Source organism: Engraulis encrasicolus, chromosome 1 (assembly GCF_034702125.1).
Source record: "Engraulis encrasicolus isolate BLACKSEA-1 chromosome 1, IST_EnEncr_1.0, whole genome shotgun sequence".
In the NCBI taxonomy this organism is placed as follows: Eukaryota; Metazoa; Chordata; class Actinopteri; order Clupeiformes; family Engraulidae; genus Engraulis; species Engraulis encrasicolus.
The window spans coordinates 57944211-57963975 of record NC_085857.1 but is presented as its reverse complement, the minus strand read 5'-3'; the positions used below and the strand labels follow the sequence as shown (position 1 = coordinate 57963975).

The window sequence follows — 19765 nt, the reverse complement described above, 5'->3', positions numbered from 1 at the left end:
ACTAATAGGCCTAATAATAATAAATGAAACAATTGCAAAACAAATAGGTAGGCCTACACTAATTCGTGCATTTACTTGTCTGACACACTCGTGCTCAGCATTGCCAGTGTGTGACGCATTCAGCTATTTTCATATAGAAACTGCAACTGCGCAAAACTGAATCAGAGAGAGACGGCAGCTGACGCAGGGTGGGTGCCAATGAGCAGATAGCGACCAGAAACTTCAAAACCAGTTTGACGCGTCACGTGACCTTCCTCGCGAGCATCGGGTTACCGTCCTCATCTCCCCAAACACAGGTGTGGCACAACTCGCGCACGCGGAAGTGGCTTATCTGAGGGAGAGAGACAAAGGTGTAAAGAAAGATCAGCGCAGACGGCTTTATTTTAGTTTTCAGAATCACCACCTTGCTTTTACGCTCTGTAAACAAGGCGCAGAGGGTTTAATTTTTAATCGGCGGGAGTTTCTGAGTTTAATTGTTTAATTGATGGTGATGATGACAACGCTACGAGGTCCTCAGTCAACAACAACACGGCTACTGCTGCTGCTGCTACTGGGTGCAACAGGTGAGCCAGAACTAGCTCTAGACCACTCACTCAATGCTTCCTCCTCCATATCGTGTTTGGATCTCACGGTGGCGATGCTTCTGAAGTGTGTGTGTGTGTGTGTGTGTGTGTGTGTGTGTGTGTGTGTGTGTGTGTGTGTGTGTGTGTGTGTGTGTGTGTGTGTGTGTGTGTGTGTGTGTGTGTGTGTGTGTGTGTGTGTGTGTGTGTGTGTGTGTGTGTGTGTGTGTGTGTGTGATGGATGAAGGCAGCCAGCTTCTGTTGGTTGGCTACTACGCGGTTTCCTATTTTCTTCCCATGGCTTTGTTTGAGCTACACGAAGTGAATAGGCCTACTTGTCCTACATGTAGCGAGTGCTACATGTCCTTTTTTATAAGCTCATTTGAGGCCTGCAGCAGAGGTGACTCTACGGGCTGGGGCCCAAAGCTAAAATTGAATGGAATGAACATTTTAAACAAAATTGTCACTAATGTAGGAAAGTGTGAGCTGTTATTTATCATCAAGGAGTATGGGGGCCCAAGCCTGCCTGGTGACAAGATGCACCCCCCGCCTGCAGGGTTTTGTTTGCCTGCTAGGGCTGTTGTAGTGGACACATGCTTGGCTTGCGTGACTTGGGTGTATTGGCCGGTCACATCATTTGGTGTCATATGTAGTCTACCACATGCAGCCTGAACTACTTTGTGCGTCGTAATGGGGTCTCCACACCAACCCGACGGTTGGCCATTGTCGCGCCTTGGGGACAGTTGGGAGTGAGTTGATAAGACACATTTTAGCTACACTTAGGAGGAAAAATAACTTAAGTGTTAAACTTAATGAGTTAGGCCGAGTGAGGATTTCTCCGACTTTGAAAGAAATGTGTCCGAGTTTTGCGATTGACCTACATATGACGTGTCACGTGAAAGGAGAGAACGGAGGAGTTGTAGACAGATACATGTGTAGACTCGTCGCGAGGGAGCTGTGTGTGTGTGTGTGTGTGTGTGTGTGTGTGTGTGTGTGTGTGTGTGTGTGTGTGTGTGTGTGTGTGTGTGTGTGTGTGCTCTGTATTGAATTGGGAACTTAACCTATAAGGTGCCCTGTTACGCACTGTGTTACGCACAATGTCTATCTAAATAGTGTAACCTATTTATTTATTTATCAGGGCTGTGGTTTTTAAGCATCAGATGGCATTTCATCTGATACCTACAGTATTTAGAAAAAAAATAGTAATTTGTTGCACATTAATGACGATATCAGCATGTTGGTGAATACGTGAATGCATGTTGGTGAATAGTATGAAAGGGTCAAAGACGTGCAAAATGAAATTGTCATTCAGTGTAACAGATACCTTCTGCTGACTGTAACTGTAAAACAACATGCTTTTTAAATTGTTTCAAATGAATGGATGACAGCCGAGGCTTTCATTAATTCACTGGGGAAAAGTAATAATAATAGGAGTCATGTTTTTTACAGTTACGGTCAGCAGAAGGTATCCATGACACTGAACAGGGTTCCCACACGTCCTGGAAAACCTGGAAATTTAGAGATGTGTTTTCAAGTCCTTGAAAGTCCTGGAAATTCACCAAATGTCCTGGAAAAAAATATTTGTCCTGGATTTTTTTCCCTTCAACTTTTTCCCGATTTTGTTTGTGGTATAATTTTTACTCTTCTCCGAGTCTAGACATGACGATTCAATTTATATCCACCTATTGAATACATTATTGTCCACACACACACAGTTTGGTCAGGTTGCCATCTTTGATTGCACTTATACAAAGTTATATTCTTTGACTCAGTGTTGCCAAAAGTCGCTAGAAGTCGCTAGTTGGCTTGCTGAAAAGTCACTAGCTGATATCATGGCGTTATATATCTCTCGAAAACCTGCTTACGGTCATAATAGGCCTACAAATAGGCAGTGCTAGCACTTCCTTACAAAAAAATGTATTGCTATCTTTTTTGGAGATCAGAGCTTTCAGTCTCACTAGCCACTTTGAAAGCTAGTTTGATCTTTGGTGTGACAAATCACAGTAGTCGCATCAATTGTTTGTATGCAAGAATATTCCGAACCTGGCAACAAAACTGGCTTGCAGAAAGACACAAACCACTGGCCACAATGGTTGGTGAGCAAGAAAGTTTTTGCGATAGAAATAGAAATAGAAAGCCTTTATTGTCAGTATACAAAGTATACTGAGATTTTAGCTTCCCTACGAAGTGCACAGTCCTTATAGATGAGCATTGTCCAGTAAGTGTGTGTTCATTGTTGTAACAGCTTTGGGGAAGAAGCTGTTCTTCATCCTATTGGTTCTGGCTGGCAATGCCTTGTAGCGCCTGCCAGAGGGCAACAGTGTGAAGAGATGAAAGCCAGGATGTGTGGGATCTTTAATGATACTCCTGGCTCTACTTACACAGCGTGAGTTGTAGATGGTAGGTATGGGAGGCAGGGGGCAGCCTATGATTTTTTGTGCTGTTTTGGTCACCCTCTGAAGTCTCTTCCTGTCAGCCTCAGTGCAACTTGAGTGCCACACTGACACTGCGTAGGTCAGCAGGCTCTCTATGGTGGAACGGTAAAAGGTCACCAGCAAGCTTGAGTCTAACTGTTCTTTCTTAAGTACTCTGAGGAAGTGCAATCGCTGCTGGGCCTTTTTTACCAGAGCCGAGGTGTTAGTCGACCAGGAGAGATCAGCGGAGATGTGTACACCTAGGAATTTAAATGAGCTCACTTGCTCTACACGTTCTCCATTGATGTACAGGGGGGCAGGAGCATCTTTGTTCCGCCGGAAGTCAAGGATGAGCTCCTTCGTCTTGGAGATGTTCAGGGCCAGGTTGTTGGATGCACACCACTCTCCAAGTTTCAGGACCTCATCCCTGTAGGCCTCCTCCTTTCCCTCGGTTATCAGCCCCACCACTGTTGTGTCATCTGCAAATTTGACAATGATGTTCTCTGGGTGGATGGGGCTACAGTCAAATGTGTAGAGGGAGTAGAGAAGTGGGCTCAACACAAGTATGTGTTGCCATGGCGGCGCATTCAGATGCAGCGGCTTACAGCTCTCCCTAGTTTTGCACTTTCGATAAGTGAGAGACTATTAAGGTATTAATTTCTGAGATAATGTGACATTAATGTGAGTTTACATTGCACTTTCATTTAATTCCGAATAAACGTTTTGTGGATCAGAAAGTATTTCAGTTGAACAGAGGCTGCACGTGCTGGGCTTGCGAAATTTGACATAGGGGTGTGGTCGCCATGCTCCAGCAGATTCCTACTAGCGGGACAGCTGGTGATCTTCAACCGCAACCCAGGTCAATACCTTTGGGCAAAGAACATAGAATGGATAAGAACGCTTATTCGCAGGAAATTGCATTGGCCACGGTGTAGTACGGGGGCGTAGCCCGGGGACACCATGCGCAGTGGATGCAAGGCCATGATCGATAAAAATTGTGACACTGGAAACTCCACAATTTGAATTGCATTGTGGGTGCGAGGAGCTGCTGCTAGTTCCGGCCCAGTCAAAATAGGATGTCCTGTCGTCAATGTAATCCCGCCTATCACTAGTCTCCTTAGTATTAACTGCAGAAGAAGAAAGTGACTCCCCTTGCGGTCATGCCATACTATGCTCTTATGACGTCTTTGGACGTACCCTCTTCCCTAACACACTGTACTCATTCATTACAACTCATTTCAACCTTAAAGTCACATTGTCTCTAAAATGCATTGTGTGTCGCTGTGTATGTCCAATTGTGGGTCCGACGGATGAAATATCCGTCCTGAATTATCCAAAAATAGTCCTGGAAATGTCCTGGAAAATGATTTTTGAAAAAGAGTGGGAACCCTGACTGAATGACAATTTCATTTTCCACGTCTTTGACCCGAAAGCCAAATGTTAGTGAATGGAGGGTGCGCACGCCAGGGGGTGTCCCACATTGTCCCTCAGAAACATAACTTACACCTAGTACCCCCTGGACTTATTAGCAGGTGGTCACCCTAGTTGTCTAAAATGTCATGTGTTAACCAAACCGCACTTTACTTTTTGAAAACAGAGGAATTAAGGTTTCCATGTTTCGTCAGTACCGGGCACATGGTTGAAACAGTTTTGATATGCAAAGTTGTTGTTTTTTTCCTTTCCAAGTTTCACTTGTCTACACAGTTAGTTTTTCAAGGTGCGCGTGCGTGTGTGTGTGTGTGTGGCACAGAAGGGTGTCACAGTAGAGTTCTGAATTTTTGATTGCACAAGAAAAACACAACAATTTTTACTCTTTATAGGCTTCAAACCTATAATAAGACGTAATAAACTAATCTTGAATCTTGAATCTTGAATGAAGGAACCACATCCTACCACTTGACACAGGGATTCTCTCTCTCTCTCTCTCTCTCTCTCTCTCTCTCTCTCTCTCTCTCTCTCTCTCTCTCTCTCTCTCTCTCTCTCTCTCTCTCTCTCTCTCTCTCTCTCTCTCTCTCTCTCTCTCTCTCTCTCACACACACACACACACATTTCCTGCTCTCCGCTGTATATGATGGCAATTAGTGGCTAGCATGTGTTGAGGAATGTATGTCGAGCACTGGAGAGGTGAAACTGAACTTCCTGCATCCTCATGGACCATCTCCATCCTTCACATATTCTGATCGACGTGCTGTCATGTGATATTACTATGGTATCACCATATCATTACTAGGTGATTTGTATGATGGTATATTTTTGAGTCCCATTGTCTCTGAAATGGATAAAGAACCAAACACCAGCATTTTAGGTGTTGTTCATGACATTGCAGGCTATGTTTAGACAAGGAGCTGGCCATTTTAAAATATACGTTTTTTTGATATTCAATTTAAAAATTTTCAATTTATGATAATTAATATTCTGAGGGTTGTTGTCTTCCATGCTGTTTGTGTAATTTGTAGAGCCAGAAAAGAGCTTTCAAATAACACCACGGACATATTTTTGTGACTTACACTGACTGATATAATCAAGGCTGAATGCATAGTGTCCTACCCTCATGTAAACCTTCACTAGTCTGTTCCTCCCTTAATATTGGTGTCAAATGCAGTTCTGGGGTGCTATCTTGCCACTAAACAGACACAGCAAGTATGATTGAAATCTGTGTCGGTGGGGTCCCAAAGTGTCTGATTTCACGAGAAATGACCCTATTGTTATCAAAGTTCCGCTTCAAATTTGTCCCCTTAACTCTGTTTGTGTGTGTGCCCGCATGCTTGTACTGTATGTGTTAGTCTCACACACACCCTTGTGGTCTGTCCCCCCACCTCACCTCCATCCACATCCAAAAGTTTGAACAGATCTGGTCATCCGTGTGTTAATTCTGAAGTAGCTCCTTAGTATACACGCCTGGGCCTCACTTAAGTCTAAACAATAAAGTGACCAACAATAAAGTGGTTAACAGGTTAATGACTTTTTTGGGGGCTCAGATGTCGGGTGGTCCAAATACAAATAATGCCTGCACTATAAATGAATTTGTAACGGGTAATTAATGTACTGCAATGAATATACCTCTTAGATAATCCACTAAAAAGCAAAAACGGCCATAATCCATTTATTAATCCATGCGACTGTGGCGTTAGCTGTGGCTGACACCACTCTGACTTGTGCTACTACTAAAACGTCACTGACCCCCAACACATCACCAACATCCACACAAGTTCTCTCAACAGAGACGTTATGTTATCTGGATACTCTGTGTCCTCTTCGTTGCCCCTCCGTAATTGGAGAGCACAATCAGTCACACTTCATGCTGCTTCCATCCGGTGATGGGCAATAATGCGGTTCTTTCTATTATCCTCACTCCTGTCCTCCTCGCCTGCTTGTGGCCTCGTGATGACGTCACTTGCGAGATATTGAAATACACATCTGTCGCCAAAGTGCAATGGCAATGACAATTTCTCATTCGCAAGCAAGATGTTGAATGAAGAATAATACCCCAGAAGTTGTCATGGCTAGGCGGACAGCGGGGAAACTTTCTTGTTTTCTCCACTGAGGCGGGGCGTCAGCGAAGTGCAAGGCCGCAAGCACAGGTCGAGGACAGGAGTCAGGATATTGGAAAGAGCCCAATGGTGTTTCAGTAAGGGCTTCGGATATACAGTAGTCTTACTTTAAAAAATGTGATGAACGTCATGCTGCCCGAAACATCACCACATTAAAATGAGAGAAACAGGAGCTTGGTGTCGTGGAATTTTATATTCAGCTTTCATGTGACTTTGCTAGTCCTGCACCCAATCTTTTTGAGACAGATGTACGTGGGTTTTTTTTTTGTTACATTTTGTTCAAAGTCTGCCATCTCTGCTCTGTACAATCTCCCCTGATATCCCCCAATATCCCCAACATAGTGCCTCCTCCTCCTCCTCCTCCTCCTCCTCCTCCTCCCTCGATATCCCCAATATCCACTCTCCTACATAGTGCCTCCTCTTCCTCCTCCTCCCCAGTGTTTCCCACAGAAATTTTGGAAACTATGGGGGCAGCTGGGGTCTTCTCACACGGGCCTTTTTTTTGGGGGGGGGGGGTGTATTCTTGCAGCGTAAATGCAAAACGGCAAAACAATGACTACAGTATGACATTGGCGCATGGAGAAACTGTAGGCCTGGGCCTATATTTCAGCCATTTATATTTTGAGAAATAAGGCTACATAAGATTTTACCCATGACTTGTATAATAGTAGTACATTGTCATTGTCAAAAAATGCAGTACAGTGAATAATTTCTGTTTACAACACAGTTTCATTCGTCCCTCATGCAGGGGTCTGGGAAACAATAATAAAACAAAATAGGAGCAGAGATAAGAATTTAAGAGCACTGTGAAATTGTTAACGCATAGACAAAAAGGGTCTTAGAGGGTAGGCTATGCCTTTTCCCCCACACATATCTGTAGGCGTACACATACATACATGAGGGGTGCTGGTCACAGGGCCAGTTTTTTCCAAATTCCTCCCATTAAAAGGGCTGAACAACATATTACACCTTTATGTCTATATTCACATTCATTACACATTAATTTCTATATGCAGCCCGATGTCTCCTCTGCTGTGTCAATGAAGGTCTGTCACCAAACTCATTACAACTGTAAAACAAAGCCTAGGGAGTGTTAGTAAACTCATCCCAACTGTCCCTTCTCTGAAGGTTTTTTATATTGCTCCCAAACCCAAGTAAACTACAACAACTTGACTAGGCTTTTGATCCCTGTCTTTCAAGCACTTGTGGTTCTCTCTATAGCAGGGGTGCCCAACCTTTTTTTTTAACCAAGATCTACTTTTGAAGTTGATGGTCTGCCGTGATCTACCAAGTCAAATTCAAGGATGTCAGTATAAAAATTTAAGACCACCATTTATTAATCACCATTATTATGAACAAAATGTTTTCAGTAGGCTACTATGGCCGTATCTTTTCAGTGTGTTTTTAAAGTGTGTTGAATAGCCTATCTTTACAAAGCAATGCAGCACTGATAGTATGCAGAGATAATTTCAGTCATACACAAGTCATAAACAGCTGAAACAATTTCAAAATGATAAATGTTATGTCTGCTTCATTGCCTGTTGATGCCATATATTCCCAGATGCTGCGGATAACAATACTGATGCAGGGCATGCTGGGAACGCGGGTTTCAGAATAATAAATGGCTGCTATGCCGAGAGTTGCACACCTCTGTGTCCAGTATATTCCACCGCAATATTGTATATAACATTAAACATTTGGTATATAAAAGGCACATAGGCCCTATTTCTAAAATATGATGAAGCATTATCATGCCTTCAGTGGTATAGGCTACAAATTAAAAAGGTCTCAGAAATTCACCATTTGTTATGGGTAAATAGTAGGCTACTATGAGAGAGAGAGAGCAAGAGAGAGAGAGAGAGAGAGAGAGAGAGAGAGAGAGAGAGTAATGAGAGAACTCATTGGATTAGTTAACACCACTGTTAAGAGTGACTTCTTCTATGAAGGTTTTTTTTTCAGCTCTCTGGGACAGTAGCACAGCAAAGGCTTTCTATTGTGAGTTTGGCCAATCGTTTTGTCCACAACTGAAGCAAGAAACAGCACAAATTGAAGTGAATTCCATACATGTCAACAACTAACATTTCCCTTACACGCGGCACGCGATGTAAACGCAGTTAGCGATGATGCATGCGACTAGGAATTTGGACGCTGATCCTCGCATATCGGCGTGTCATAACGCATCGTTGCGCACATGTTCTGTTACTCACCCGATGTTACACGTGTGCACACATGAATCAACTGTAATACCCTTACGGTCACTTCCTAATGCTTTCCCCTCATTCTGTGTTACCGTGGGACTACTTATCTAACCAATACAGAGTCTATAGGATGTATTTACTCCAGGAGGAAAATGCGAAGGAAATTCAAAATCGTAATTCAAATCGTTTTTAACAAAAACGGATATCGTTAAAAAAAAAAAAAGTTTTTTTTTTTTTTTTTACATTTTCGTAAACTATGGCGGCCAAATTTAAACTATGGCGGGCCGCCATAGTTTCCTCAATGTATGGGAAACACTGAACTCTCCTACATAGTGCCGCATTCTCCTCCATCTCCTACTCTTCCTCCATCTCCTACTCTTCCTCCTCCTCATCCTCTTCCTCCTCCTCCTCCTCCCCCAATATCCTCTCTTACGTAGTGCCGCATCTTCCTCCTCTTCGTCCTCCTCTTCCCCCTCCTTTTTTTTAATACAACAGATTGTTTCTTTTCAGTGGCAACATAGGAACCCCAGAATCTTTCTTAGTCCGTTTCTCCCTTAATATTAATGCCAGTTACATGCAAATGCAGTTCTAGGGCTCTATCTTGCCACTAAAAAGGCACACCAAGTCGTACTAAAATCCAAGTCGATCAGGCCCCAAAGTGTCTGATTTCACATGAAATGACCCTGTAGAGACTCCTCCTTTTATTACATTACATTACATTTAGCCCTACAAGGAGGAAATTGAGGCAAGTGCAGAGTGAGGGGTCAGACCAGAGTACAGCACTGTACAAGGAAGCTGTTTGATAGAACATTTGACTATGCTACATCCACATTTATTTCAAGTCTTTCTGCCTTGTTTTTGTGGAGTTAGAAACTGAGATTAGACATCACTACATCTGCTGCACACAGACACTATATCTTCTACACACACAGCGGTGGTGTGACATCCTGGTTGAGAACCATTGTGCAAGAACAATATCATCCTAAAATATGTCTTTGGTCATCTGAGTCTCCTCTACTGGTTGTGCATGGGGTCAAATCCAGACAGGGTGAAATGACACTTAGCCATTATGCTGCCAAATGCTGGAAATTGCTTCCTGTTCCTGCCCAACAGTGGCATTTAGAAATTAAAAATGGCTTTATTTTGTATTATTATTTTCATCTGACTTTGCTTCAGAAAGAGAAAGAAGAGAAATATTATAGAAAATAAGACCGTAGAGAAACCTAAGCAAATTGAATGGCAGTTGTGTGCTATAAATAATACTACTGATATTGATATTACTACACAGTGGATGCCTCTCCAATGCAAGCCATCCCACTTCCTGCATCATATGCAGCAAAACGAGTGCAGCTGCTCCGTAGGGGCTTGAACCCGGGCCTTCTTGGGTACCAACTGGGGTTCTGACTACTACACCTATATGGCTTTCAGGCCGACCAGAACGGAGCCGGTGTCGGTGCTCGCACCAGTTACGTTCGGCACTAAAGTGTTTGTCTGCGAACCGCCAGTGTTCATACCGGGCTCTGAACTTTTTCCGCACGTGACTGTGTTACCCGGATGAACCTGCTGACGACCACGCTGTCGTCACGGTTCGCGGAGAAAAACCTAGTATTTTGCGGTTCGCATTGCGAACCAATTTTTTGGTTCGCGAACGCAAATATCTGTGGCGTGAACACGACGGTCGGTTCGCGATTAGGTGCTGGAACAGGCTCTAGCACGGTTCTCAGTCGGCCTGAATGCGCTACTAGAGCCTTCTTGGGTACCAACTGGAGTTCTGACCACCACACCTACAGCCAGGCACCTTGGTGTGACAGAGCATGCCCACAACTGTAGTCCTAGTGATCTTACTCCCTGTTGTTATTACCATGGTAATGGTTATGTTTCGTGTTGTAGCCATAGCAATGGTTCTGTTTGTATTGAGGCCATGGTTGTGCTTCAAATTTTGTCTTGTAATAGTTAGCCTGCTATAAACAAACTATTATTTTGTCTTGTAACCACAGTATTGGTTCTGTTTCATCTTGTAACCATGGTAATGGTTCTGTTCCATCTTGTAACCATGGCAATGGTGCTGTTCCGTATTGTGACTATAGTAAAAGTTCTGTATCGTGTTGTAACCATGGTCATAGTTCTGTTCCGTGTTGAAGCTATGTATATGGTTCTGTTTCCGTATTGTAACTTACTATAGTAACGGTTCTATTTCCATGTTGTAACTCTAGTAATGGTTCTGTCCCGTGTCGTAATTATATTGATTCTTCTCTTTCCATGTTGTAACTATGGTCACTGTTCTGTTTTTGTCTCGCAGGATCTTGGGCCTTCACTGCCACCACCAGCACCCCTAAAGTGGACGTGGAGGAGAACAAGGGTTGGTACACACACACACACACACACGCACACGCACACGCACACGCACACGCACACGCACACATATACAGATACACACACAGGCAGATACATACGCATGCATGCACACACACACACACACACACACTCTCTTACCACACTCTTAATCTGAGGCGCATCACCTCAGCTGACTGTGTGTGTGTGTGTGTGTGTGTATTCTACTATAGGTGCTGATTTGAAGTGTTCCCCGTCGGCTGACTTCGGGTCGGATGTTCGCGTGGAGTGGAAGTTTCAGAACACCGGTGCAGCGCAAGTCAGTCTGGTCATATACAAGGGCAAACCCACAGGTACACACACGCACACACGCACACACACACACACACACACACACACACACACACACACACACACACAGCATGTCCATCTGATATACTGAGTATTATAGGCAAGACTTCTTTTTCCAACCCATGGTCTCACAGAATTCAGTGAAATGAACACGTTCACGTTTTTTTGTTGGCAGGCGTCGGAGCCCTATACCAGACACCGTCCCACCACTGGGATGTTGTAATAGTCACTGAAAAAACTTAACTACCATAGTACTTCACCACTATGGCAGTACACAGGGCCTTTAGTAATACATTACGACTTGGTCATTGCCATTCTGGTAACACCCACTCGTAAAGACACTGGAATGTACATCTGCACTGTAATAAGTGTGTGTGTGTGTCTACAGAGCCGTATACTGGTCGTGTTGAGCAGTATAACGGAGGTCTTCGTTTCAGCCGGGTGACTCGTAAGGATACTGGAACATACATATGTGCTGTGGCAGGGAATGGGTACTCAGCTGAAGCCAAAATCGCACTCACTGTATTGGGTACGTATGCCTTAAACACACACACACACACACACACACACACACACACACACACACACACACACACACACACACACACACACTATTTTAGGTGCTTTTCCTCTCTTTACTCTCTGATGTTCTTCTACCTCTTGCTTTCCCTGAAATGACATCCATGACTGTCCTACACGACAGGTGCTAGCTAGTTCCATGCTAGCATGTTGTCATTGGTACTGTCACCTTTAGTGTTGGGGGTGAGGAGGTGGTCGAATGGATTTGTGGGCCATTTTTGCATTATTTAGACTCTAAATAAATACATTTTAGAGGGAGTGGAGGTCGGTGTGGGTTGTGGTTGATATTTGTGGGCACTTTGTTCCCTTTTTTTTCTTTCTTCTTCTTCCTTTTTTGTGTGTGAATCTGGCAACGCAACATTTTTAAACAGTAAACAAGGAACAAAACAGAGAACGACTCGAGAAAGGTAAAACTCGTCATTCCATGACAAATTGGCGTTTTTCGCATTAGCAAGGCCAGAACACTTCACTTTGAGAAACACCCTGTGTCTGTCAGATGTCCAAAACCTTTCTGTTGGACAGTTGAAACTGAGCACCACTAAAAGCAGAACGATGAGTCACATTCTGAAGTTGACATTGAATTGTAATTGGACATCAGCCATCAGCTGCCAGAGTGAAATGTGAAACTCAACTGTTCTCTCTGTGTGCGCGGGTGCGCGTGTGTGTGTGTGTGTGTGTTTCCTCCTCAGTTCCTCCCTCGGTGCCATTGTGTCATATTCCGGCGTCTGTGCGTTCGGGTTCCAATGTGAAGCTGACCTGTACCGACAAGGAAGCATCACCCCCAGCAACCTACAAGTGGTACAAGAGCAAGGTGTGTGCGTGTGTGTGCGTGTGTGTGCGTGTGTGTGCGTGTGTGTGCGTGTGTGTGCGTGTGTGTGCGTGTGTGTGCGTGTGTGTGTGTGTGTGTGTGTGTGTGTGTGTGTGTGTGTGTGTGTGTGTGTGTGTGTGTGTGTGTGTGTGTGTGTGTGTGGCTGTATGTACCTTAGAACAGTTTGATCGTTACTTTTCTTGTTGAAGCCGACATCGGCATTGTTGCTTCCCGCCCCTCACATTCTCATCGCAATGGCCCTTCATAAAACGTTTTAATTGTGCGAGGGAGGTATGAATGAGGTTAGCACCAGTTACGTTACGTATGAATCCGCCTTTATGAAACCATCTTGTATGCTGAGGAGTGAAATCAGGTTGTTATTACTGCTTTTGCATATTGTATGCCTGACTTATTTCGTTTTCTTTCTCTATGCTTCCTATTTACCTATTGTACCATTGGGCCCCGGCTCATAAGCTTATATTTAGCTTCACTTGGGGACCCTTCTCTCCATCCTGTTATACCTTTTCATGACATGTCACTGGAAGTCAAAATGACGGTGTGAAGAAAAAACTAAATCCACACACCAAGTTCCTATTTCTCTCAATTCAATGCAATGACCAGTCTGATGAAGTGCATGCTGCTCGGAACGTCACTGCATTGAATCCAGAGAAGTGAGAGCTTGGTGTGTAGACTTTATTCTCACTTTTCGGGTGCCATTGCTGGTCCTGCATGCAGGACAATTTTAAGACGGATATGCATGTTTTTTTTTCTTTAGTGAATGTGAAGAGAAAATAAAGAAATCATTCATTTCCTCATTCTTTTGATTGATTCATTCAATCAATCAATCAATGTATCAATTAATCAATCAATCGTTCGTTTGCTCGTTCATTTGATTCATTAATAAATTCATTCATTCATTCATTCATTCATTCATTCATTCATTCATCCATCCATCCATCCATTCTTTCTTTCCAGGTTCCCATGCCAATCGATCCCAGCAAGTTCCCCAACTATAAGAACATGAGCTACAAACTCAACCCCAACAATGGAGTACTGGTACTACACACACACACACACACACACACACACACACACACACACACACACACACACACACACACACACACACACACACTACAAGAACATGCACTACAAACTCAACCCAAACACAGGAGTACTGGTACTACACACACACACACACACACACACACACACACACACACACACACACACACACACACACACACACACACACACACACTCACTACAAGAACATATACGCACACCATCCAGGCAATTCTGTGTTTCCCCTTGTTTTTTTTCACTCACTCACTCACTCACTCACTCACACACACACACACACACACACACACACACACTGTGGTTCGCCCACCGCAAAGGATACCTCACCAGTAGAAACTACACACACACACACACACACTATTTAAGTATTTCGGTATGTGTGTTTCTCCCCTGTTACAGGTGTTTCCGCGTGTGGTCCTGATGGATGAAGGGGAATACTTCTGTGAGTCCACCAACAGCGCTGGACTGCCCAAACGCTGTGTTGCTGCCAGGATGGCTGTTTGTGAGTACAACACACATGAACGCACACACACACACACACACACACACACACACACACACACACACACACACACACACACACACACACACACACACACACACACAGTGCTTATTAGGTGCTTATTTACACACACACACACGCACATGCAGTCATGCACATGAACTCACATACACACACACCGGCATGCATGCACACACGCTCAGAGCACGCACGCACGTGCTCACAACAAACACAGTCATTGAGAAGGATACAGCTCAGAGGGGGAGTAGAGTTGCAAATATTCTATTTTTGTAATACTGTACTACATTGGCAGATGTATAATGAGGTGTGAGAGCCACTTGCAAAAAATCTGATGATAATATGCAAGTAAGCAAAGGGGTGTGTTGTGATTGATGGGATGAATACTGACTATGTGTGTGCGTGTGTGCGTCAGATGGTGTGAATACTGGAGGCATCGTAGCTGGTGTGATCATCCTCCTGATTCTGATTGCATTGCTCATCGTTGGACTCTGGTTCGCCCACCGCAAAGGATACCTCACCAGTAAGATACTACACACACACACACACACACACACACACACACACTGTGGTTCACTCATAGCAAAGGATACCTATCAGTAAGATACTATACACACATGCACACACACACACGCAAGCAAGGCTGCAATGCACTCATACAGACACATAAAGTGTACCTCTTAAACACACACCCTGGAGATTTTAAGTTTTAAACCCAAAGCCAAGAGTGTAACTTTTTAACTTTTTCCCACTGTAACATTGAAACCCAAACCCAAGAGTATAACTTTTAAACCTTTTTCCCTCTTTTCTTCTTACAGAGATGAAGGAGAGAGTATCTGGAGGGTAAGTCAGTGTGTGCGGGCGTGTGCGTGTGTATCAGGGCTTGACATAAACTTTTTCACCCACCTGCCACTGTGGCTAGTGGTTTCTCCGATCCACTAGCCATTCAGGTATTCCACTAGCCACAGATTTTATATAGTGTTTTTTTTCTTTATCATGATGGTGTACGTCTAACCTCAGAAGATGAGGTGCTAAAGCAAGATGAGTGTATAGCTTTCTACATGGAAGCAGGGAAGCCGACAAGGGGGGACAAAGGGTCAGTTGTCCCGGGCCCAAGGACATGGGGGGCCCATAATTGGGTTCTCACTACATTGTATGTATTGGGTGGGGGGCCCTATCAGATGACTTTGTCCTGGGCCCAGCCAAACCTGTCAGCGGCCCTGCATGGACGTATATCAAGCAAATAGAAACTGAGTTATTAAGCTTTTTCTTGAACTTAAATACAAACAATATGTGTGTATGTGTGTTGTGAGAGAGAGCGGTATCTGTTGTAAACAGTGTTTATTGTTGACAGTGTTGTAGTAATTGTGTGTGTGTGCGTGTGCGTGTATTGTTCGACAGTGGGCCGACAAACTCAGCTGTGTATCGTCCAACATCAGACAACGGAGATGACGAGGAGGTAACACACACACACACACACACACACACACACACACACACACACACACACACACACACACACACACACACACACACACACACACACACACACATCAGCGCCTTTGGTGGAATTTCCGAGTAGCCTATTAATCTTGCCATTATATCTTCATGTATCCCCATGCATTAGGCTATTCATTACACTTCAAAGTGCATTGCTGTCCGTTATGTTCTGTACAAAGGCTAAAATGTTTGATAACTGTGCATGATCAGGGTGTTCATTAATATTGGTAATGCCCAGCCAGGGCTGGTTTAAAATTTAGCTCACAGTTGTCTTAAAAGGGCTAAAAAAAGATCTAAAATGTTACCTACTGAATCCTGCAAGAAACCTGATAATGAAAAAAGTCTGTTTGATTGAAAGAAAGTTTGATTAAATTAAGGAACTGTAGTCAAATAATTCTCATTCGATTTTGATGGCTCAGGCCTTGTAACATTACATGTCCAAAATGACATTGTGTGGACAATATGCCTTTATCAGAAGGAAATTAATGTGTGTGTGTGTGTGTGCGCGTGTGTGTCTGTCTGTGTCTGTGTCTCTCTCTCTGTCTCTCTGTCTCTCTCTCTCTGTCTCTCTGTCTCTCTCTCTCTGTCTCTCTCTCTCTCTCTCTCTCTCTCTCTCTCTCTCTCTCTCTTTCAGGGGGAGTTCAAGCAGAAGTCTTCATTTGTGGTCTAGCAGCACTAACACACACACACACACTCACACACTCTAAAAGTCAAGGTAATTGGCCACCGCCGTGCACCTGGAACTACCAAGGACCAGTTAGGAGCATAGCCATATGTAGCCAGCAAATCAGGATCAAAATACATTCACTCTCAGCCAATGACAGATTGTGGCCATATATTGTCAGCCAATCAGAATCAATAGCCATTTACTATCAGCCAACGAGAAGCCTCCGCCATATCAGTCAACATGATGAGCCATTTTACTATCAGCCAATGGCAATCCTCAGCCATATGTGTTCAACCAATCAACAGGAGCCATTTGGCTCACAGCCAGTCACAATTGTCAACCATTTACCATCAGTGGTGGGAAACATTATGGTCCGGGGGCCGTTTACGGCCCGTGAGGCTGTCGTATCCGGCCCCCGACATGTCCAATGTTATGCAGTTTCACATGAAATATGACATGTTTTTAAAGAAATGTTGGAAATTATATTTGCAATACAATAAAGTTATATATCAGGGGACCTAGGGAAGGTTGGGTCTGTTTTAAAGGTTTCCACATTCAATATAGGCCAAAACTACCTTTTTTCCTGGTTTGTGTTCATAGTACGGCCCAAAGAGGACTTTGAAGTGGCCCCTAAATGAAAACTGTTTCCCACCCCTGTCTTATGTGGATCCTTAGCTGATGAGGAACAATCTGGAATTGTTTAGTTTCAGTCATGTTTTTGTTTGGAGTTTTACATTTCTTTCTTTCCTTTTTTCTTTCTTTTTCTCTCCCTCTCTCTCTCTCTCTCTCTCTCTCTCTCTCTCTCTCTCTCTCTCTCTCTCTCTCTTGCTCTTAATAACATGATGAAATGTTTGCACTGTTTTATAGATGTCTCTGTCTCTCTCTCACACACTGACGTGCGTGCGCACACAAACACACACACACACACACACACACACACACACACACACACACACACACACACACACACACACACACACACACACACACACACACACACACACACACACACACACACACACACACACACATTCTAGTGCCTTGTGGTCTTCAGGGTTGTTATGTGTTTTATTGTAGATAACTGTTTTTTAAATGGTTTTTTTTAGATTCATGTTGTTTTATAGCACACACACACATACACACATTCTTTTTCTAATACTGTCTTTGTATAGATGATGATGATAGGACTGTGCTTCATAAAAGTTGTTGACATAGCTGTTTTTACGCTGTTGCTTTTATATAGATGAGATTGTATACACACACACACACACACACACACACACACACACACACACATAGGTATAGAGGACGAGGCAGTGGTGGCGTTGCTTTGTAAGTTATTTGCAGAACTGTAAGAGCATTTTATGAATAAAATAATGTCGATTCACCTGTGCCTTTAGTGTCTGTGCTGACTTTTCCCTCAGTGTAGAAAGTGATCGCCAGAGAATGGTTGTGAAAAGTTGACATTGTTTGGACTGTCTTTACCATAACTGAATGTCATTTATATTATTAATGGCAACAATCATACAATGTTTATGACATTGACATAATGTTTATGACACGTAAATGACTGTTACTGCGTTATGACACTGCGTTATGACACTGTTAGAACACAGATATGTCATATCCATGATGTCAGCGTCAATTGTTAACAGTTATTTAGCATTTAACACACAGAACCTTTTTCAGGAGTGCAGATGTATTGGAAAAGGTGACTGTTGTTTCTTGTTGACCAGTAGTTGAATTTAAAGTTGTTGTTTTTTTTCAAATATCAAATACCTCTGCATGCTCTACTTTTTGGCCTGGGTGTAAACAATAAAGAATGTATTCCTTGTCAAATAGTATAAACCAGGTATGTCAAACTTTGGCCTGCGGAGTCATTTGATTTGGCCCATGAGATCATCTTGAATGTTGGCCCACACACATCAATATATACAGTGAGTCCAATATGTATTTGATCCCTTGCTGATTTTGCCGGTTTGCCCACTAATAAAGACATGATCAGTCTATAAATTTATGATAATATGTATTCAAACATGGAGAGACAGAATATCCAAAAGAAATTCCAGAGAATAACTTAAAATAATATATTTTAATTTATTTGTATTTAATTTAGGCCAATAAGTATTCGACCCCTTTAGCTAAAGAAGATAAAGTGCTTTGTGGCAAAGTCCTAGTTGTCTAGCACTGAGGTCAGATGCTTCTTTTAGTTGATGACAATGTTTGTGCATATAGTAGAAAATATTTTTGCCCATTTTTCTTTGCACATTATCTCTAAAACATTAATAGTTTGTGGCTGTAGCTTGGTAAATGGGAGGTTCAGTTCTCTCTATAGAATTACTATAGGGTTAATATTTGGAGACTGTCTAGGCCACTTCACGACTTTAATATGCTTCTTATTGAGCCACTCCTTCATTGCTTTGACTGTATGTTTTGTATTATTGTCATGTTGGGAGATACAAAAATGACCCACCCTTCAGTGTAGTGGTGGAGGGAAGGACGTTTGCACTCAGGATTGCACATTACATGTCTCCCTCCATCCATTCGTTGACGATGTGAAGTTGTCCTGTGCCTTGGCCAGACAAACACCCTCAAACCATAATAATACCACTTTCATGCATGATGGTGAGCAGGGTGTTCTTGGGATCATAGACAGCAGTACTCTTTCTCAAAACACATTGAATTGTGATAATGCCAAACAGCTTGATTTTGGTTTCATCTGACTACAGCACCTCCTTATCATACCCTAAACCAGTCTGATGTCCGTTGGCAAACCTCAAGTGGGAATGCACAGGTTCCTTCTGAAGTAGAGTTACCATGTGTGCACTACAGGATTTTAAACCTCTGTGGCATTAAGTGCTACCAGTAGTTTTTATCAGTGATTTTGGTCCCAGTAGCTTTGATATCATTGCCTAGTTCATCCCGTACAGCTCTGGGGTGATTTCTTTCTGTTCTCATGACTATCAAATCCCTACAAAAGGTCAAATCTTGTATAGAACCCCTGACAGGCTGATGGATAGTCATTTTGTATTCCTCACATTTTGGAAGAAATGCATCAACAGCTGGGTCATTAATACCCAGTCTCTTTCTTGTGGCTTTGCGGCCCATTCAATCTTTGTTCAGGTCTAAAATCGTGTCCCAGATATCATTTGACCACTCTTTGGTCTTTCCCATGCTGGTGAGGTTGGAGTGTGACTGATTCA

At 43.2% G+C, this 19765-nt stretch overlaps 1 protein-coding gene across 1 annotated transcript; it reads left to right on the top strand.

Moving 5' to 3' along the window:
* The first annotated feature begins 308 nt into the window (after window positions 1–308).
* On the top strand, window positions 309–17947 carry LOC134455903 (junctional adhesion molecule A-like). The gene is made up of 11 exons (XM_063207263.1): window positions 309–563; window positions 11023–11082; window positions 11288–11407; window positions 11794–11934; window positions 12674–12795; window positions 13768–13848; window positions 14275–14377; window positions 14811–14918; window positions 15214–15238; window positions 15797–15854; window positions 16530–17947. The coding sequence occupies exons 1-11, from the start codon at window positions 485–487 to the stop codon at window positions 16563–16565; spliced, it is 933 nt and encodes a 310-aa protein (XP_063063333.1). The 5' UTR covers window positions 309–484; the 3' UTR covers window positions 16566–17947.
* Window positions 17948–19765: the final 1818 nt, after the last annotated feature.